This window comes from Toxoplasma gondii, chromosome IV (assembly GCF_000006565.2).
Source record: "Toxoplasma gondii ME49 chromosome IV, whole genome shotgun sequence".
Taxonomy (NCBI): Eukaryota; Apicomplexa; class Conoidasida; order Eucoccidiorida; family Sarcocystidae; genus Toxoplasma; species Toxoplasma gondii.
This window is the reverse complement of record NC_031471.1, coordinates 1,050,478-1,072,226: the sequence shown is the minus strand read 5'-3', so window position 1 is coordinate 1,072,226 and position 21,749 is coordinate 1,050,478. Positions and strand designations below refer to the sequence as shown.

The 21,749-nt window shown below is 51.9% G+C and overlaps 1 protein-coding gene across 1 annotated transcript; it reads right to left on the bottom strand.

Annotated features, from left to right (window-relative positions):
- Positions 1–409: 409 nt before the first annotated feature.
- Positions 410–21,714, bottom strand: TGME49_319308 (hypothetical protein; the record flags this gene model as incomplete). The annotated part of the gene is made up of 27 exons (XM_018782945.1): positions 410–1,080; positions 1,501–1,687; positions 2,074–2,366; positions 2,987–3,125; positions 3,649–3,738; positions 4,376–4,525; positions 4,956–5,016; positions 5,524–5,650; positions 6,440–7,737; positions 8,109–8,233; positions 8,534–8,722; positions 9,070–9,153; positions 9,417–9,782; positions 10,067–10,181; positions 10,632–10,773; positions 11,227–11,786; positions 12,184–12,484; positions 12,990–13,104; positions 14,127–14,248; positions 15,010–15,525; positions 15,928–16,189; positions 16,845–16,975; positions 17,517–18,254; positions 19,224–19,580; positions 19,924–20,134; positions 20,803–20,888; positions 21,696–21,714. The coding sequence occupies 27 exons, from the start codon at positions 21,712–21,714 to the stop codon at positions 869–871; spliced, it is 6,996 nt and encodes a 2,331-aa protein (XP_018638018.1). The 3' UTR covers positions 410–868.
- Between the last annotated feature and the right edge of the window lie 35 nt (positions 21,715–21,749).

The window sequence follows — 21,749 nt, the reverse complement described above, 5'->3', positions numbered from 1 at the left end:
GAATCGTCCACACACTCAACGCGGAGAGGAAAGACTCCAGCAGTCCTGTTGCGTGCTGAGAGAATGTGGAGGTAAGGATAATAAAGTATACACAGTTCCTTCATTTGGACGTGACACTTTGCTTTTTGAATTTGTTTGATTAAACAAATGTCAGTTTTCGTATTTTTTAAAAATTGATTAGCTAAAATGTTGATACTCAGTTATGAATGTTAAATGCTAACTTCCCAGTGAGCCTTTGATTTATTAAACCAGTTTGGTATCAAAACAGTAATAAGCATGGAATGATTGAGCGTTGGCTATCGGGTGACACAATGTACAGAACGGCAAGGACGAGAGACAATATTCGATTCTCTTCGTCAGGGAATTCGCGGCGGCATCCTTTCCTAGCGCCTTAGTAAAAATGCTTTTTCCCCTCCCTCGTTCCATTTGCCGACTCGCGTCTGGGTGTTTCTCGCTTTGCGGCAAAAGACGCCAGAGCGGGTTTGTCATATTACGTAGGTGTGTAGAAAAGAGCATCATGTCTCTGCGTTTCTCGATCTCTTTGAATATCGTTCCCCCTCTGCCTCTCCGCTGCTTCTGTCCATGTTGAGTCACGGAGCTAAAATCTCCCGTGCTAAACGGCGTAATGGGTCTCCTAGTCCAGGTGGTTGGAGGCAGGATGACGCGCTCTGTGTGTGCGTTTATAAGTATATCATGGATACACTGACGTGTCCACTGATAGACGGGTTCATGTACAAATATGCAAAATCATACACACAGAGACATATATGTAACGATATGGTGATGACTGTAGATATATATATATATATATATATGCACGTACACTTCCTGGCTTCTTTCTGTTGTTTCACCGTCCGCGTTTTGGGTTCTACACAGAAAATAAGGGGACGGTGGCGTTGCCACTTTGATGGTCTTTGACCTTGAAAAGCTCGTCAAAGCGTTCTGTCCACCTCAAGTATTGCAGCTCGTCAACGATGGTCCAAGTCTCTCCCGGAAGAGGCGCCCTGCTCCCTTCCTGTGTTTGCAAGAGCCTGAAGAGGGCAAAAATCTTGTCGCGCATGTCGAAAGGAAGGCGACAATCTGAAAACAGGCGAAACGAAATGAGCAAGGCACAGAAACAAATCGATCGAAATCGACAGGACTGGAGATACAGGGCCTCACTCAAGGATGAGGAAGGGTCGTTTTCTCCTACCGTCGAATGGCTTTCTTGCGCACACTTAATTAGTAAAAATGCGGTAGTGAATACAGTGAATCTGCGTGTAAAAGTGATGAGCGGTGACCTCACGAGGAGCATACAGACGTACGTTTGCTTTAATATGGATGCCAGGGATTCGACGACGTATGCATATGTCGACATCGGCTAATGTACAGATGAGCAAGGCAATATACACACAGGCACAGATGCAGTTATACGAATGGAAGATAGCTGCACATCTCAATATACACATGTCCCCTTGTAGCACTGGCGACTTCTTTCCTTCACTTTCTCACTTCACTTACCTGTAACGAAATTCTCCAGAGACTGCAGCGCGTCTCGGTGAGAGACCGGGGGAGTAAGGACGTTGTGAGCATGGAGGTACAGCGCCAGAAAGTGAAGCGCACTCTGGCGGAAGCTCTGGCCGGGGAAGACAGGCCGCTTCAAACCTGCCATTGTCAGTGCCTCAGTGAGGAGTTCGGCGGTGGAAATCTGGGGAAAGAAGACCCTAATACAATACCCAAAGTTTGTTTTGATCTCTTTCGAGGCCCAACCGCTGCAACATCTCTAGAGAGCATACACTCACCTTGACGCCGAAACTGTGTTTGACCAATAAATGCGTGTGTTAGTGGATGCATGATTCGAGCTCCGTGAGCGACTAAAAACAGAACACCCCTTGAATGTATCACTCAAGGTTGTACGTACCTACTTAACCCATAGATATATACAAGTACATATATATATATATATATATAATAGGTAGATAGATAGATGCTTAACGATAGGCAAGGTGTTCATTTGTAAGAGAGTGTATACCGTCGTGGGATTCAACTGGAGGACATGGGCTTGAAGCGATTCTTTTCATTCTCTTTTCTTACCTCGAGAAACGTTAGAGCATCTTTCAGTTCTCCGGCCAAGCTGGTCAGCGCAGGCTGGGGAGGCGATTTCGCCTCTCCGTCTCGCGCAATTTGCTGCAGGGTCCTGGGGGGGTTCGGTCCTTTTAGCGCCTCGGCTTCCACTTTTTCTGGCGGCACGTTCCTCGCCAGCTCAACGTAATTGGAAGGATAGAGGAGGAATGCACTAAGTGCTTCCTCTGAGCTGAACTTCCAAAATTCACCAACGTACTTCGCCACTAGGGCATGGTGGCCTTCCACGAATCGCTTCTCTTCAGCTGAAAGGAAACACAAGAAAACCAAGTAAAGAACAGACAAGTTTCTTATCACTCCATAAATATTGGTCGAGCACCGCAAAGGCTTCTTTCCGCGGCGTAAGCGGTAACACTGTTGGGTCTTTGTCTCTCGGCTAACGAACTTGCATGGTGTATGTTCAGGCCTATCATGCGGTATTAAAAGTGATTCCATCCAAAACCGGTGGCCTGTTAGTAGTTACGTTATCCCTTATTAACCTAGGGCTACTATCTGATATTCGAGCTTTGAATATTCGAATGTCACGCGTCAGCAATTCAGGACTCGAAGAGTTGTCAGGTTCTTCGGCAACATCATCGTCTCCCGTTAGCTGTTCACTACGTCTGTCGAGATTGTGTTTACTCTTCTCATTCCCTTTTTTCCATGCATTTACGCTTCCCCGTTTGTTCCCACTGCACTCCAACCGCAGATGTCATCTTTCCCTCATATTATCTGTCGTTTTGTGTCTTGTTGCGTCTTTGTTCCACGACATCTGCGAAGCTGGCCCTTCATTGCTACTGGTGTCGAGAGAACCGCCTCAGCAGGTCTTTTTAGGTTTTTTCACTTTCGCTCCGTCGCGCCTCTCGCGCTTTTCAGGTTCTCCCACCAAAGACGACACTACAGAAACCCTTGAACTGGAATTGAGGCGGAGAAGCGAAGCTTTGGAGCTCCGCGAGCGCGAGGCGCGTGGGCAATTCTTTCGGGATGCCTTCTCGAATGTAAGCCGAGGGAGTCTTCAGGAAGGCCTAGACACGAATGTCGGCATCAAACAAGCGAAGAAAACAACACATATCCGGATAGTCTTGTACATACCGAGGCGGGCATAGGGAAAGAAAACAAATCGAGGAAACAAACAACAATTCCGCATTGTTCAGGGAAACATGGAGGAGCATCGAATGAGACAACGACTTTTTTTGAGGAACTATAGCAAGCAGTCAAAACGCGTTAAAGAAGGGGGGAAGCCGATTTAATACAGAAAGGAGTCACACAGAGCGTGAGAGTATGCAGGCCTAGATAAAGAACGAGCAGGATCGAACGCACCACAGAAACAAACCAACGCCGTGTCGAAAAGGAGAAGACAGAGAGAGAAGACACGAGGCAAACTAGGCGAAGAATAACTCGAGAATATGGAGGAGCATGAACAATGATGCCCCAAGTGCTCTTGAACTGTACGCAGGAGGAGGCAAGAGAAGAAGACGAGAGAACGGAAAAGGCATGATACAGAAGGCAGAGGAGAGACACTCAGCAACAAGAAAGCAGTAAGCATACCTCGAGATGACCCTCACGACAGCAAAAGTACACGCCTCCCTGAAACTCCGCCTGGTAGAAAGGAATTCCTCTCGCGTCGTTCAGAGCGCCCTGCAGGAAGGTAGGAAGAAGGAGACATCTCGAAGAAGAGAAGTCAAAAGAAGAGCTTCGTCCAATTCACGGATCGCCAAACGCTGGCGACACAGAAGAGACAGGTAGAACACCAGTGCAAACATTCACGGAAACTAGAATATGGCAGCTGGCAAAGTGGAGAGAGAACAGTGACGTGCGGCAGAAGCGAAACGAGAGACAAGCGTGACCCAGGCCAGCACCGTAAGAGGTCATAACACCAAGAGCGCTTAGCAAAGACTGCTTGCCCAGTCAGTCTTCTGAGGGGAAGTGTCATCTTGTTGCGTGCAAAGCTAAAGTCGATGCCCCTCTCTTCCTCCTGATTTCTTTCGGTCTCGACTCCGTCTGGCGCGACGTTTCACTGGGGACCTCGAAGCTGTAGGCTTCAACAGAGAGGCGGCAGCAGGACTGGAGCCGCCAGGGCGTTTGCATCATTGAGGCGGACAAAGGTCGTCTATACTGTAAGAAATCATATAATGACACTAAACTCAAATCGGCTAAGAAGCAAACCGGACTGCCTCTGAGCGAGTCGGCCCCGCTCGCCTCTCTCCCTCTCTCCCTCTCTCCTTTCGCTCTTCTCCGTTAAAGTCTGTTGTTCACACGCAGAAGCCGAACCTACTTCGAGGGTCCAACACACAGGGCAGTATGTTTTCAGCGCCTCTGTCACAAGCTGCTGAATTTTGCTTTGCTTTCGTCCAGTGAAAAAGCAGCGCGCTGCCATTCCAGCTGCTTTGCGTCGCAGATATTCGTGTTTTCGTCTGCAGAAACCCTATAAAAGAAACGCCAGAAATTCGCGGACTCAGCGTCACGTAGGTCTCTTGCCAACGTGCAGGAAATGTGTACCGAGGTTCATACGGTGAGCCCGATGGGCGGTCGTGTCTTTCTAGTAACAGCATCACCTGCCTCACGCAGAGGCATCTCTCTATACAAAGACTTGCATCTATATGTAGGGACGGCGGAGCTCGTTTATTTCTGTACTTGCAAATCTGCCTCAAAACTGCGTATTTGCATTGAGACGCCGTGTCGCATTCTGCGTGCTGCATGAACGTGTATGATCTTAACCGTTCCAGTGATGCAGACACCCCTCCTGTGAAAGACAGGCGAAAGCATACAGGAGTGTGCGGCTGTTACGAATAAGCGCAGATTTGGAGGTTCGCCAAATTGTTGCATTTTAGACAAGGCATCATCTCTCCGCCTACTTCGATTTCTTTCCGTGCAATTTCAAATTGGCGCCACACGCTCGCCTCTGACGGGATCAATCTGAAAACACGGCGTGACCGACATATACACAATTGCATGTATGCGTTTATTTACATGCAAACGTGCATGCAGATGTGTACAGCACAAAGAAAATACAACCATAGGTAGACATGCATATACATCTATACATATATGTTTTTGTACATGGGCGAAGAAAATATGTACGTGGAAGTGCATGAAAATATGCATGGCAGTGTAGACAGTCTTGTACACATCTGCGTCGAACAGCAACCACAAGCAGGAAGACCGCATTTTATCTACGAACCGCTGGCTGTTTCAGTGCTCGAGGTGAAAGTAGATACAGTTACAATATCATGTTAACAGTTACCTGTTAAGTATGTGTTTTATAATTGTATATACCGACACCGACTCTATCTTCCCTACACACGACGCTTTAGGTTGATATAATCGAGATTTCATTGATTCCGTTTGACGCTTGCTCTGAAGGGAATCCTGGAGAATCCAACCGTTCTCTCAGAGACGAAGGACGCATGCACTAGGTCCTACATGACATTGCTGTAGGTGCTCGAGTAGTGCGCCTGAAGAGGGGCGATCGTGGATCGATAGGTCGACCACCTCTCCTTTTGAGACGCTGGATTAGCTTGGAAGTCGCGTTCGTCGTTAACAGGGAACTCTGAGAGAACAAGAGGACAGGAAAGGTTCCACGTTCGAGGCGCGACAGATACGGCCGACAGACGAGTCCTGCGAGGGGAGACACGGAGCACCTACAAGACATCAGGCTCCCTGACGCCCGTGTTTGCACGCCTCTCACTCTGCGTTTTTCGATATAGTTTTTCTAGTTGCTTCTCAATTCTTTGGACAGCTCTGAGACGCAAGTTAACTGTCTGGTTTTATGGAAAACAAGAGGGTCAATCTTTACCTTTTTCTGATCCTCACAATTCACCCGCATCTCTGCTTCTCGAGGTGACGTCGCTGCCGTGAGCAGTTTGAGACGCTGGTCACAAGACCAGAGAGATATGCACTGCTGGGCGTCAAGTCCGCTGTCGGTGGCCCAAAGAATATACAGGTACCAATATATATCCGTCTACCTACCTATCTATGTCTAGTTAAACCTCTCTGTCTAGATCTGTCTATATCTATCTTTCTATATCCAATTACTTCTGTCTCTCTGTCTATCTATCCTTATTCATATCTATTTATCTATATTTATCCTCACCTATCTATGTCCATCTACCTATATATATATATATATATATATATATATATCTGTATATGTCTAACTGCATCTTGCTAGGTATATCTATCTATTTAGAGGATCTATGCTGCATCTATTAGTGTGGGCGGTCTGCATTGTATACCACAGGTGAGGACGATGTGTCTACGTGCGGTCGTCCTCTTGTTTTCTGACTTCTTGAAGCCCTTGCCTTGCTTCGGCGTGCTTTCTTCTGTTTTACGGTCCTACCGTTGCGGATCTCTCGGTGAATATTTGCAGCCCTGTGCAGGGTGAGGTGCTCATCAGCTTGGAAGATGAAAACAATGTCGATGGCGCTTTCGTCATCTTCATCGTCTTCCAATGCTTCGTCTTCTTGAAGTGATTGAGCGTCCATTGATTTCCTTTGTTGGTTTCTGGCTTCCAGAGCAGCCAGACGAAGCGCTGCCGCACGTTTCTCTTCTTCTCTCTTCTCGTGATCATCTTCTCTCTGCTCTTCGCATCGATGGATCCTTGTCTCCACATCTTTGTCCTTCTTCCTCTCATCTACGGAGACACCGTCTCTGTTTGCCGCCTCTCCTTCTTCTTCGTTTTCGTCATCTTCCCATTCTTGATCCCCCGGGTCTTCTCCAACCTCTCTGCTTTCGTGCTCCGCTTCGTTTGCGTCTCCTTCATCGTCTCCGTCTCTCCGACCTCCTCCGTCGTCTTCCCTCCTCTCGCTTTTGGCTTCAGTCTCTCTCTCCTCTTCCCCTCCGCCTGTTTCAAGCTTCTCCTCTGTTTCACACATCTCCTTCTCTGTTTCCTCGCGCTGACCTCGCTTCGATTCAGACATCGCGCGACTGGAGGGAGTGTTGTTCTGTCCGTTCGTCTTGGAGAGAGCCACATCCTCGAGCAACGCGGTGTGAGGCCGTGTGAGTTTCTCTGGTTTCGTCTCCGTCTCTTTTGCATGCGTTCCTTCTTCTGCACTCGACCTCGATCTCCTCCACTTTTCCGCCCGTTCTCTCTCGGTGTCACCTCCCCTTCCGGTGTCCTTCCGGCCCGACTCCCCTTGTCTCTTCTGTTTGGTCTCCATCGCCTTTCTGAAGGTCTCTCGCGCCAGCTTTCTGAAGACTTCAGGGACCTCGCCTTCCCTTTTTTCTGTTGCTCTGGCAGACTCGAACTCCTCTCCAGGATTCCCCTCACCCTCTCCCCCTTTGTCGGCTCCACCGCGTCTGCTGGCCGGGCCTGCTTGTCTTCCGCCTCCTCCTCGCTCTCCATCGCTCGCTTCTCCCACAGCCTCTGCGACGGCGTCTGCCCCAGTCAAAGACGGTCGAGAGGACGGAGCGCGGGGAGTCGACGAGGGCGACGGCGCATGGAGGTGGACGTCGTCCTGGAGACGGCCGGAAGCCGGAATTTCAATGCGATGGAGAGACTCGAGAACTTGGAAGCGTTTCGCCTGGCCGACGTGCGTTGGATATCCGTCCAAAACAAAGCCCCTCTGGACCACATCGGAGTGGCGCAGTCGCTGGTGAACCACCCGAATCAGGCAGCACGACGAAACAGCTCGGCCTCTGCAAAATCCGAGAAAAGAAGCAAACGAAAGAACTCCATGCGAGGGAATAATGCCAGCAGACGTAGAAACCTGTAGGGTGCAAGAAAACGCCGTAACCAACAGAAAGCAAGCCACAAAGACAGCCCCAGCGCCCGAAGAGTTGGGAGCCTGCACTGCCACAAAACGAGCAGAACGAACGTCTCGCCGTTGTCTAGGTGTATGCACATGTTCACCGCCTCAATGTCGGATCGCCTATCCACCTCGACTTCGTCCATTATCTCGTTGTGAGTGTGTGTTTCGCTGAAGCGCCTCGTGTGAACGTAAACCGTTCTCCGTCTCCTATCTATGTCAGACCTGATCTGGTGAAAACGAAACGGCTCACATACGGACCTGCGAAGGTCTTGAACCACCTGTTCCACGAGCTGCGAGGACTTTGCCTCCTCGATGCACTGCCTGAGAGCCTTCTGCGGCGTCACGTACACCGCCCCTGACCAGTCGGCGATCAAGCGAGCGATCTGAAGAGGCGCGAAAGAGACGAAAGAATTACATCGCACCACGCAAAGGCCTCCGTCAACTGAAGCAACGGCCACGGCATTACCGAGACGGCAAAAATCCGAAAAAAGGAGATCACCTTTGCTGCTTCACCTCTCGAACATATATATATATATATATATATGTACCGTGAGTATCCTCTTGAATGGAAATCGAGTCCAGTCCTCATCCATCAGTCTGGGCGAATCGGCAAGTCCTCAGTCTCGTGGATCTGAGGAACTGCGCAGCAAACGCCCTCCCGTGTGGCGACGTCTGGTCCTTACTCGTGACTTCCCAGAGAGAGGCGGCCCGAGAAAGCAGCAACGCGGAACGCACTGCCGAGGTGCAGGGAGAGGCGAGGAAAGAAAAAAGGACGGAAACATGCAGAACTGCTCCGCCTGCACCTTTGTCGGTCCGGGGTAGTAGATGCGGCTATTCAAGAGGACTGGCGAGTCCAGGCTCGCTGGATAGATCTGCCGGTGAGAAGCAGGGAGACCGACAGGGTCGGAGCCATGAGACAACGTTCGGCACCAAAGTCGAGACGTCAACTCGAAGAGGGAAAAAGAAGGTGGAACGTGCATGCGCAGAGATTCCGACACCAAACTGCTCTTCACAATCGCGTTCACCTGCTCGAGGCGCGGGCGGCTGACAGCTCGAAGCGAGAAGAGCAAGACGAGAGACAGGGGCGCGAGGAGACACAGTGACGACGAGAACACCGAAAGGCGCGGATTTTCACTGCGGACGAGGTGATCAACAGAATTCTTCCGCTTTCTTGGAGACAGAGATAAAACCGAGAGCAGACAACGAAAAGTGACCTTACCATGGCATCCACATCCGTCGGGGAGAAGACGCCGAAGCGGGAATGTTTCGCGACCCCCGATTTGAGGAACTGGGCACAGCTCGCCTGAATGAAAAGAGCAACGCGACGTGGTCTTGAACAAGTCACTGGAACACAGAGATATGACCAGTTTCTCTTGCGTCTTTGAAGCCGTCTTTTCAGCGGCGCTCGGGGCCGACGCTAAAGACCGGAGTCGTTCGTTTCGCCGTCTTCGCCACCGCAACTGGTTACCTCAACTCCCTGAGGCGTCCGGGCCTTCAACTTGCTTTCTATTTTCAGGCACTCTTTTTCTTCGTCCTGAAACTTCCACTCTATCTGCGTTTCCTCACTTTGTCCAGACGCATGCACTGGGGAGCGAGAAGAAGGCTCTGGCGATGTTTGAGAAACGGAAGCAGAAAGTTTCCGATTGCACGCTGAACAGTCTTCTCAGTTCGCTCGCTGTTGACGACGAGCACGGGAACGCGTGCAGATGCAAACAACTTCGCGGATCGCAAAACGATCTCGTCCTCCATGGCTTTCCGTCGAGAAAAGTCTCTCAGTGCTTCCTTTGCGGCCGTCTCGGCTGCGCGCGCCAGTGGGTCGACCGTCCCTTCGTCTTCCTCTTCTTCGTCTTCTTCATCTTCTTCGTCTTGTTCTTCCTCGTCAAAGTCTTCGCCGCGTTCCTCAGTCCTAGCGCGCCGCTGCTCTCGCTCTTCCTGATTTGAGGGGAAAAGCAGACTCAGGGGCGAGGATAAGTAAGGAAAAGAGAAGACACTAAAGAGAGAGCACGAGCAGAGGCACGCGGGGGCGACGCGAGAGAGACACAGAAAGGCAAACCACAGCGCATGCGGAGCACCTGCGGACGAACTGGGAACGGGCCGACGAGCACCAGACAGCGAGGCGAAGGATCACACTCTAGGAAGAAAAACGAAACGAGAAGAGGGCGAAGAAAAAAAACAACGCGGCACATGCGAGGGGTAGTGTGTGAGTTTCATCTCACTCGTTTCCGCTGCCTTTCTTGCCGAGCAGCCAGCTTCCTTTTGGCAGCTTCGATCGCTTCCCTTTTAATCTCTTCAAGGTCAAGGGTTCGCTGCGCAGCAGTCTGAGTGCTCGCTCTGAAAGGCAAATTCGATGGGAACAAGCAAACGGACTCGCGGATGGTCAACGCCCTCTACGCCCTGACTGGCATGTGTGAAGACGACAAGCGAGAGAGATGGGGCAAAACGCATGTACACTAGAGTACATAGAGGGACGCAGACTCTAAGAGTCACAAACATACAGGTAAAGCAACACGCAGGAACAGACACAGAAGCCGATAGCTTCCTACGCATGTCTATACAAGCATATAGAGAGCCGCAACCACACGCACATGTATGAACGTGGATCTGAATTTGTATGCCCTATCCACATAGGGCTCAGTACACATATCCCTACACATGGGCACCGACATATGTGAACGAGCGTTTATACACATGCACACATAGAAACGTGGATATGAATGTGTATGAATGTGATCGGGGAGTTCAATGGAGGGTGTCTGTGGCGGCGACTATCGAGATGCGTACGTGAGGACAACAACAGCGTCGGGAAGCCTCTGAGACTCGTCGAGGAGCGACGCAAAGGAAGGGGCACTGAGGGCAAGCTCCCTTTCTTCGTCTTCATCTTCTGGGCGCGGCTGCACGGGCGGCAACGGGAGGAATGAGCTGCCTATGGAAGCGAACAGACAAATCAGAAGCATTGCTTGTTCGAGTGACCAGACGCTGGAACAAAGCTGTCCAGGAACTCCGGCAAGTCTCCTGCCTCAGAGACTTCGAAGCGAAACGCCATCAGGGACAATCTGGGTGTGTGGGTAGTCAGTGACTGGCGAAAAGCTCCACATCATGCACTGGGAGCAATGTACGTCAAAATCATTCAAAACCATGTTTTGTCACGCATTCAGTAGACGCACTTGTGGAGGCGAGATCTTAACCACGGCACTGGTGCCACACTCCACTCTGTAGGAAGTTGTCCCCAACTGCTTACACACACATGCGTGCATAGTTCTGTCCCTTTCTCCTGAACGATCTACGTGGACAAGAGTAGGAGTGCCCACAGGCAAGCATTGGGCCGCATGAGCAACCCCAGAGAGATCGCCGGGCATGCCGTTTCCCCTGTTCTGACCGTCAATTAGAGCAGGTCCCATGGCGCTGTGCAGCACTTGTCGAACGGCTTCGACGCGGATTTGTTGAAGTTTTTTTTCCGGCAAATCGAAGGTCTCCCAGCCTTGCCACACGTCTTGCTGCCAGTCGAATCGCCCGTAGAGTCTGTCCATGGTGGTCGTTTTCCCGGAAGCTCCACCTTCACTGTTTTGCGAAGCAACGTCGAAAAAGACAAGGGAGTTTTGAGGAGACGTCTCGTCCTCAGTCATCTCGTCTTCCAGCTCAGAGAAACGCACTGCCGCCTCTTGAGGCGCGGCGCGAGCTTCTTCTGCGTCCACCAGCTCGCCGGCCGCCTGGCTATCCCCGCCCTCGCTGCGCCCTTGTCTCCCCATCTCCGCGACCTTCTCCTGCCAGTTCTCTCGCTTTGTCGCCATTTCTGTCTGTCTCCGGTAACGCAAAAGAAGCCTTTTTAATGCGCGGCTGAAATGCGAAGGAAAGTGAAGCACGGGCAGCGAGGCCGAGGAATTGAAGAGCTCCATGTGGGTCGACACCTCCGAGCCTATCGAGCCGAGAAAGGCGATCCTACAAGCAAAACCGCAGGAGCGAGGGCAGCGTGAAGAAAGAGAGACATAAACCCAAGGAGACGGAAACGGTCTGGCGACGGAGAGGAGACACGCGGGGTCGCAGAAGGCGCAACGATATCTACAGCGTCAGATGAGTCTGACATCAACGCTGCGGGGCACCTACGTGCGTTTACGGAAGCGACAAGAGCAACAAAAACAGAGGTCGAGAGAGAAAATGCAACCTAGGAAAGCCGGTCGAGATTCGCTGCACCGGAAGCTGAAGAAAAAAAGAGGAGCCATTTGGTGCATTCTCTCGCATGCGCACATAGCGCTCTGACATCCAGACGTCGTTTTGTCTCTCTCAAAGCCGCGTTTCGCCCCGACGACATGTCCACGCATCGGAATGTTTTCCCCACCTTGGAGGCGGTACGTGCACCTCTTTCTTGACTTTGGTGCAGAAGTCTTCTTCTTCATCTTCAATAGCGCTTCGGCCTGTGAGGTCAAGGCGAGTGTTTTGCGACCTGTCCTGACTTTCTTCTTGTTGTGCCAAGTAAGAGGACGGAATGAACTCATGAGGATTCAAAGAGAGCAGAGCCTTTGCACGACGGTCGTAGCACATGTAGATTCGCTGCTGAACAGAGACAGCGAACTCAGGCTTTCCCGGCAACAGCCACTGCTGCCGCCTCAAGCTGACAGGGCAGTAGTGACCTGTCTCACCTAAGCAAGGGGACAACACAAACCGCCGAGGCAACACACGACCTAGGAAGGGCCGAATGGTCCATTCAGTTTCCGAAACGTCCAACGATGAGTGCAACGAGCACAGAGACCCGCAGGGCGTCCCTCTCTCCTCATAGCGTCCTCATTTGACACAAAGAGAAGCTGCCCAGGCCAAAAGGCACAATCACCTGACACAACAAACCCAGAGGAAACACCTGCGCCTCTCCCAAGTAAATCTACGCATACAGACGTGGACAAACAGATCGGCACACACCTATATATTTAAACCATACATACGCGCACACATACATAGATACATACACACATTCATAGATACCCACATACATACATACACACATACATACAAACATACATCCATACATACATACCGACATACAGACATACATGCATATGTACGCATATGGTTGTGGATATGCAATTGTCGTAATAGGTTAAGCATGGGTCGCGTCTAAAGTAAACATGCGTCAGATATCGGTGCATGTACCATAGAAGACGGTAGGAAGCGGAGGAAGGAAGGGGAAGGACGTCGAGTAGGGCGCTTCTCGTCTGTCATTCGGAGCCAGGTGCAGAGAGGTGCAGTCGTCGACTTGTGCGAGGATCTGAGACAAGGGAAACCAAACAGCCGACAGAGGACCGGAGACTTAGAGTCAAACAGACAATTGAGCGAAACGCGGGGAAACGATGTAAAACGATCCACCGCAGACGGCCCCGTCGAACGCAGGAAAGTCCATATGCCACTCAGCTACGCTTTGGGGAGCGGACGGAACGCTGCTGAGTCCGACAGGGAATGGCAGCTTTCCTCAAGAAGCAAACATGCACAAATTCGCATCCGTTTGTATCTATATATGTGTAATAGGTAGACTTGCATATGTATATGCACATATATATGTATGGTTGTAAAGCTGTTTATTTGCCTATAGCATGACGAGCATGCAGAGAAGTTTGCCATTGGAGCATGCTGCTGAGAGACTCCCGGCGTACGGATGCGCCTGGCTTAATATGCGTACATCTGACTGCCGCCCAGCAAAGGCGCTGCAACGTCGAGACGAATGAAAGGCAAGAAGTAATGCTAGCAGAGGAAGCATGAAGGAAGAGCCGAGACAGGAAGTTTCGACGAAGACAACACTGTTACTCTGAACATTACCATCGTACTGACCAGTCGTGTCTGAAATAGAATTCTTTATACGCTTTTTTTTTGCGGAGCCTATGCTACGGGCTGAACTCTGAAGAGGAGTAACTCTCCATTGAGGCAACAATGGCATGTAGAGGTGTGGGCAATGAGACAGCCAAACGAGGCTAGAAAGAAAACTCTCTCGTGACTGCTGGAGTTTTCCTTTCTGGAAAATCGGCATGTGGAATCACTGTAGTATATTGTACCAAGACAAAGTCGTTCTGTGGATTCTGTTGAGTACAAGAAAATACAGATAAAAAAACAGACGTTGGAAACTAGGTTTTGCTGCTTTCATTCGGCCGAGGTCGCCAGCACACACAGTCAAGAGAGCGCAGAGAGAGCAGGCGGAGTTAACCAGGTGCAGATTGTTTGTCACTCTCTTGCGTGGCGAGAAAGACACCGGGAAAGTGGAAACCGTCAACACCTAGCTCAGACAAAACGCATACCTACCGATGCTAGATCCGGCAGAGGTGGAATTGTCTCAGGATCATCTGGAGCAACGAAGAAGGGATCGATTGCCTGCCGAATGCGATAGTGCTTCGCCATGTCCGACAGATGCGTGTAGATCCGAACTGGTGAGGAAACGAGACGCAGTTGAGACCCCCAAAACGGAACGAGTCGGCACATCGAGAGCTGAGTGGGAACGCAGGGAAACAAATGTTCTTTTGTTCATTCTCAGTGTTTCTTCTCCTCTCTTTGTTGCTCGTTGTGCTCTAACTGTAGTCAGGAGACGCGTCGTCATTTGGGGGTTTAGTAGGCTCTCCTTCTCTATACGTCCTGCGAGTCCACAACAGGCTCACATCTTGTAAGGCAAAGCAATGCCTGTCTCACGCTTCACTCCCAGATTCGTTCTACTCTTAATACTAAGCGACCAGTTTGCACCACCACAGCGTCCACGCAGGCATGCGTTCTCCGAGGCGCGAGGCCGTTGCAGGCTGTCCAACTGCTGTCGCGGCACTGCCCGCGTGTATCTGGCATGTCTCTCTGACCAGTACTGTTTTCCTGTCCCCACAACAGATCCGACGGAGATAAAAGACAACTAGGAAGGGAAGTTCACAGGCACCCGGAAGGTAACTGCCACCCTCGCCCTTGAGCCCCTGCTCTCTCCGCCTTCTTCCCTGCTTGTCGCCGCATGTCTCCCCGTGTGACTTCTCCTTTGTTCACCTCTCTTTCTCGTGGTTTCTGGAGTCTCCTGACACCCCCCTTTGGTTTCGTCTCCGTCGCTTCGTGTCTCTCGGTCTGTCCCTCCCTCCCAGTCCTGTCTGTCTCCCCTTTCGTCCTCTCTGCCGTCTCCTTGCCCTCCCTGCCCTTGACAACTCTTTGTTTCTCTTACTCATCGACACATCGAGGTCGCTGTCTGGTTGTCCTTCTTCGTACTCAAGAAACAGTCGCTCTTCCTCTTGCGTGAGAAGCGCAAGCTCCTTCACTGCCAAAGCCGCACCTTCCTCGTGTGGCGTCCCTGTCCCCCAATTCCTCCCTCTTCCTTCTTGCTCAGCGTCGGGCAAACCTTCTGCGAGGACTCTCTGCAGCGGCACGTCGGTCTGGCCTTCGTCTCTCTGATTTGCGAGGCTCCTCGTCGAATCCCCGCCTCCCTCTCCTCCTGTCTCTGCTCGCGGGGACCAGCCGGAGGAAACCGCTAGCGGCGCAGACGAGGAAGAAGAGGCAAAGGGACTCGACATGTCTCCCTTTTCTGGAAAAAAGCCTCGTTTCGCCAAACTGCCGTCCAAAAACAGAGACGCCTGCTGTCCTAAAGGGTCGTAGAAGTCTTGAGAGATTCGAGGCTGCGGCAAACTGCTGTTTGGACAAGCAGCAGGCCGGCGCCTCTGCAGTTGTTCGATCGCCTCTGCAGCTGCACACTCCCATGCGCAACGCGAAGACATGGAGGCAGTCATTTGATTGATGTGTTGCCCGCTCTAGCCCATTTCTTACCTGTATCTCTCTATTCCGTATTTCTCCCAAGAATTCTCCACAAACATACGCACTTGAACATGTATGCATTTGCATGAATATCTATCTATCTATATCTATATCTATCTATATATATATATATATGCATTTGTATGGTTTTGTTTTTCTCTGGTGCTGGGCGCCATGTATACTCTGAAGTGTCACTGCGAGCCCGGACGAAGTGCCCCATGTCCAGGCAAGCGTCCTCGCCTATCTGCAGCCTCGTCAAGAAATAACGAGTCTCTTCGTGGATGCTTTCACTGGTTCCAGCAAACTCGGTTGTCATTTTCGTTTCTGTGCTCACCGGCGTCCGCTTCTGCCTGTAGCTCCTGAAGCATCTGGTGCGCCTCCTTTTCCTCCTCTGCGACGTCTGCGGTAAAGTGGATCCAGTGCTTGATTTTTACTCCGTATCGTGCGAGGGCTTCCTCCTCTCGCTTCGTTCTTCCCAGGTGAACAATGACAAAGCCACAAGCAGGCCGCAACAGCGACAGAGGAGGCAATGTGATTTCGTGCGTCTCCGGATCGACAGGGATGTCCGATGGGAAGACCAGCTCTTCTTCGCTGTCCTGCACAAGATGCAAAGAAAATCACTGTCGCGTTCATGCGCTTTTGCTTTCCATTGACGTGAAATGTGTTAAGCGTTTTTGCATCCAGTTTATTTTGAAAGGCCAACATTTTTTTGCAGAAGCTGTACAAGTAGTGTGATATTCACTTTGAGAAGTTTCCTGTTCCTACTCGATGTTCTCCGCCTCCACGACCTGCACTAATTTACCACTTGCCGGTACCCAGAGTGGATTTTGGCTACCTTCTCCTTTAAAGGGTTTCTTTTTCGTTTAACCGCCAATTCTTGGATTCAAGACTACGAGTTTGCGGGAGTGCTGCGAACTACAGGGAACGCAAGCAGCGTCGTGCGAGTACAGGTGACGGTAGAGCTCCAGCCTCAGATGACAGGGAAGGCAGAGTTCCAGAGGCGAGAGGAAGCAGCGCAGAAAACGTCTCGTTTCTGTAGTCTGACGGGAAGTGACATCCACGTTTCTGAACAACAGATGCAATCTGCTGAGAGTAGAAAAAGCATTTTTGTCAGGCCTCTGTGTAGCTCGCTTTCGGAGGATTTGTCCGACACACGAACGCAGACAAAGCCCCTGTCTCCGGTGTGGCATACGTTTCGTGGAGAGCGAGTGCGATTTGCTGCTCAGGATGGAAACCGATAACGGTACTGACCGCTTGCTTCTTCTCGAACTCTTCGATGAGAACTCTCAGCCTCTCCTCTTCCGCCCGCCGCTCCTCCAGCATCTGCACGTTGTCCTCGAGACCCAGGCTGTGCGCTACGACTCGCGCGATGGTCTCCTCGCCTGGCGGAACCGGGGCGCGAGGTGATCATATCGCGAGTCAGCGACAAGAGGAAAACGAGCAGCACAGAGACAGGCGAAAAAGCAGCGCGTCAGGAGAGGATTCATCGAAGTACACTTCCGGTCGTCGGCATGCGCATTCATTCACATAAATGATTTAGTGCGACCTGCATGTCTGTGTCCCGATTCGGTTTCGTCACAGGATGAGGACGCAGAGATGAAGCGCCAGTCCACCGAACCGAGTGAGACGCGATTAAGCGCATCCCGCTTCCGAGACCCTCTTGCATAAGGAACCTGCGCATTCACTCAGCGACTTACAGGTCCACGTTATGTCTGTTACTACAGAGCTATACACACACCATGATGAACGGATCCCAAGATAAACCCCCGAGGAAGTATGGCTCCGTTTGCATTCGAAAGAACGCCGCGTCGCTGTGATCCCTCGGTAGACGCGAAGTGCACGCGAACATTGCACGCTTGACATTTCATCACTAGCTTTCCAGGCGCCAAAGATATTTCCATCTCAGGTCTGGTCTTCTGTTACCGTTCTCACCGAGTGGTTTTCCCTCTCTGAGCGCAGCGCGCTCTGACTCAGTGAGTTGAAACATTCGCGGACTGGGCGGGATAGGTTCTTCAAGTTCCTCCTCAGCAGGTTCGTCCGGCTCTTCGCGGTGGTTCCTCAGGTCGGCGTTCTCCAGCTTCTGATCTCTACCTCCCAGCGTGTTCTCTTCGTGCTCCTCCTTGCGCTCTCGCCCCTCATCTCCTTCCTTGCTCACTCCGACTACGCTGCGGTCTCTGTCTCCGGCATCCCTCCACTGCGGTCGCTCTCGGAACCTCTCCTCGCGTCTTTTCTCGAACTCTCTTCTGCGTCTGTCCCAAGCCGCAGCTCGCTGTTGCTCTCGATGCAGCTCGAGGTGAACGTCCACGACAGCGAGGCCGAAGGCGTCTGCGAGCAGAGCCGCTTGCTTCACAGCGTCTCGGCGATTTGCGCCCGAGAACGCGACGGCAATCTTCTTCGCCTCTAGAGTTGGAGCGCGACCTAGGAAGGTTTTGGGGTCGTCGAGAAATCGCTTCTGCTTCTCTTCGTCTGCAAAGAGAAACACGCGCCCCGCGTAGTCCACAGCGAGCTCCCTGCGACCCTCAGCAGCCACGCCCTCGTCGAACAGCGTCACCGGACAGCTTTGCTTCCAGGCCGACCAGATCCGGGAAAAGACCTGAGGCAAGTCGCTCTCTTCGGCACTCTCTCGGGCCGTTGACGCCCCGCTGCGGTGGCTCAGATAAGCTGGAAAGGAAAGAGGACACCCAGCAGTGACGCGAAGGCAGTAGAGAAACGACACAGGGACCGGTACGCAGGAAATGTGCAGGTGCGAAGGAAAGATGGACTCCGAGGAGCCTTCGGCTACGCTTCGACAAGTCCCCTTTCTCCAATGCCCTACTCAATTCTTCATGAATGCATTACGTTTATTGGTAATGCATGGATATAACTACCGTACCGACACTCAGCTAGCTCCTGAGAGAGAAAAATGCGGGATGGCATGATAAGGAAGTCGCTGGGGAACACAGTCGCCCCATAGGGTGTGTAGTCTCTCTGTTGTTTTTTTTTCGGACAAAAGGCGGTGGGGGATTGAGGCTGGCTCGACAAAAACGGCTGAGCATCCTGCGGTGTCGCTGCCCGATACAGGTCTTCATGCTTTCGTGTTTTCTGTTGCTCTCTTCTTCATCTCCCGTTCGCCTCCCCTTTCCCCCGACATCGGTGCGTTTGATGAATAGAGTCGCTTGGAACGAAAACGTCTATCCAACAGTCATCGAATTACAGGTAGTACTGGAATATCACCCAGCATTTTCTGCCGTGGCCTCTCGCTTTCCTGTAGATCGGCGGGTCCCGGGAGCAACCCGCGCACTGCTTCACTGAGGTTTTCACTGAACAGAAGAGGCCTATGTATTTGCATGAGGCGCATGTCTCTTGCAAAAGGCGAAACCATCTTCTCCTTCATCATCTCACTCCTTTTTCCTTTGGTCTTCCTTGAGTTCGCCTCTCCGTTCCTCATCCCCTTTTTCACTTCTTCGTTCCCCTTCTCTTTTCTTCGTTATCTCTCTCCTTTCTTTGTTCACGTTCTCCTTTCTCTTCGTCCTTCTCGAACCGTATTCGGCCTTCCCTAAAGGTTCCTGTTTCCCCCCCTTGGTTCTTCGTTTGCTGATTCTCCTCGCCTGTCTCTCCGCGTTATTCTTCCCTTCTCCGGCCAAGTCTCACCGTCAGCGTCGTCAGCGACGGCAGCGTCACTGTTCGCGTTAGCTTCGAGGTGCGCTTGGGATCCCTGCTGGTCTCTGCCCTCTTCGAATCCTGTCGGCGTGAGGTCCTCCTCGTCTGAGGTCTCGCCTTCTCGCTCTTCGACGACTTCATCCTCCGCCTCTCTGCGCTCCCGCGCCCGGGCCTCCTCCAAGCCGAGAGACAGCAAATCCGCCAGAGGCGTGTAGGGTTCGACGCCGCGGATGGGCGTTGGCAGCGGCGCCGCTGTCTGGAGAAACGGAGGCGCAGCAGCCACTGCCGCAGGCGTCTTGTTGATGTGCATCGCTAAGATGCGCGCCATCCCACTCGTTGATGTGTCGCCTAACCAAAGGAGCAGAAAGACGGTGACAAAGAATACAAGATAGACTGGAGCAGGAAAGAAAACGAGAGACGAAACGGACTCAGGCGGAGCACGAGAAGAGAGGGAAAAAAGCCGGCAGAGAACATGAAAAGAAACAAGAAAAAACGAAACACTGGAGGAAAGAAGGTGAACCACATCACGAGAGAAAACGCAGAAACTGGAACAGAAAACATGAAGACGGAACGCCGAGCAAGAGACTCCCGGCTTGCCGCCTTCGTCTGGAGCTCGTCTGCGAAGGACGAGCGTCGGAGAAACCGAAAGAAGGCGCCTTGAGGCATCCGCAGTGTGTCGGAATCGCCGCACCGTGGTAGAGCTTCAACGCCCGCGAGCCGGCCTTCATAATGTCCGACAAAATGTCGTTTGCCAGCTCGCGCTGCTCTCTCAAGTAGTCCGCCGTTAAAGCGGGGAAGTACAGTTTCCCGTTCTCGCTGATCCCCCCAGGACGCGAGAGCGCGCGCCTCAGTGGCGGAGTCGCCGGACATGCAAAGGCGGGAGGAAACATGCGCCGGAGGGCCTGAGCGACAGGTCAAAGACTCCAGTTGTGAAATGCATACAGCCAAGTTTTTGATGCCTGCTGTACAGTATCACCCCACTGGAGTGCCTAAGTGAGCTCAAAGCGCTACAATTGCATACCCGACGACATCAAACGTATTCCACGCCGATTATGCTCTAAGCGCAAGAAGCACGATAGAGCTATCAGTGCTGTTAACGACTCCAGCGCGCGCACTCAAAGACACCCTAGAGCAGGCAACGCAGACGGAGAAAGCGACAAACAGCAGCATGTACATCTCTCAAGGAAGAGGCGAAACGCGCAGCGAGGGTACGGCGGGGAAAGAAGAATTTGTGAAGGCGGTTGTTTCTAAGTTGCTCGTTCGTCGCTGAACGCGTCATAGCAGCTCTTCTGTGGAGTAGCAGACTCCACTGATGATGTGCTACAGACTTGATTTTCCAGTCGCCCACGGGAGTTCTATCTAAGCAGCCGAGTAGCATCTTAGACGACAGATGGCCAGAAGAAAAAGACGTAGCCGGTCTGGCTGGGAGAGACGCAGAGAAGAGAGGAAAAGTGAGAGAGAATCGGAGTGACCAAATCGGGGTCACCTGAGCGGAATTCCCAGCCTCCGACTTGGACGTCAGGCGCGACCAGGCCAGGGACGTGAGGCAGCAGAGGCACTTCAGACTCACAGTCAGAAGATCTTCGCCGATGTCGAGGTCTTCCCAGTTCATCGGCGCCTCGTCCACGAAGGACTTGTTCACAGTCGAGAGTGAGTCTGCAGGAATCGGCGAAAGGGTGACGAAAACATGCACAGGAGAGCGGGGAAAGGCAGACGGAAAAGCAGTCGGGCTGTCAGGGAGAAGAATCGAAACGTCGCAGGTCGTGTTTGAGGAAAGATGAAAGAAACTGTAGACGGCGGAAAAGCATGAAAAACTCTTTCATTTCCCTGAACGGATGTCTACGCTTACGATTCAGCGGCCGGGACTACCTGGCGTTTAACGCTTCCGTGTGCCAGCCTCACACCGCCCAGAGAGGATTCTCTTGAGCTTTTCTGGGGAAACGAACAAGTGAGGCTTGAACAAAAGCCTTCGCCGCAAATGAACGCGCACATCTCGAGTGCATGCAACCAAAAACAGAGGCGTGACGAAGTAAAAACTCAGACAATCTTGCGAGGTGCCAGAGACCATGCGGACTCTAGAGTATAGTGAAACATTAGACCGGACCTCAGACAGATGAACCTTTCACGGATCCCTGGATATTCGCAGGCGAATGTCAGCCAGGCATGCGAATTTCAAGTTGTTCATGAACCCCATTTGGGCAAACAGGCTTGATAGCGCTGCCGCAAGTACAAAAACAATTATACAGACCCAGCATTCGCGGGTGCACGGTCGAAGAGTCGAGTACTTTCCACTCAGACAGAGTCCGCCACGCTCACGAGACACTGGAGAAAAACCTCGGCAGATTCAGGCTCAAAGAGACGACCAGAGTGCGCAGACCTGGAGAGAGAACGGGAGAAATCGGGGACCCGTTTCGACAGAGACAGAGGAGACAAGCAAAGATCCCTCGGTTTCCTGTTGCTCACCTGTGCTTTTTCCGGGCATCAGAGGAGGCCTTTTGAACGTCCGGACGGTCGAGT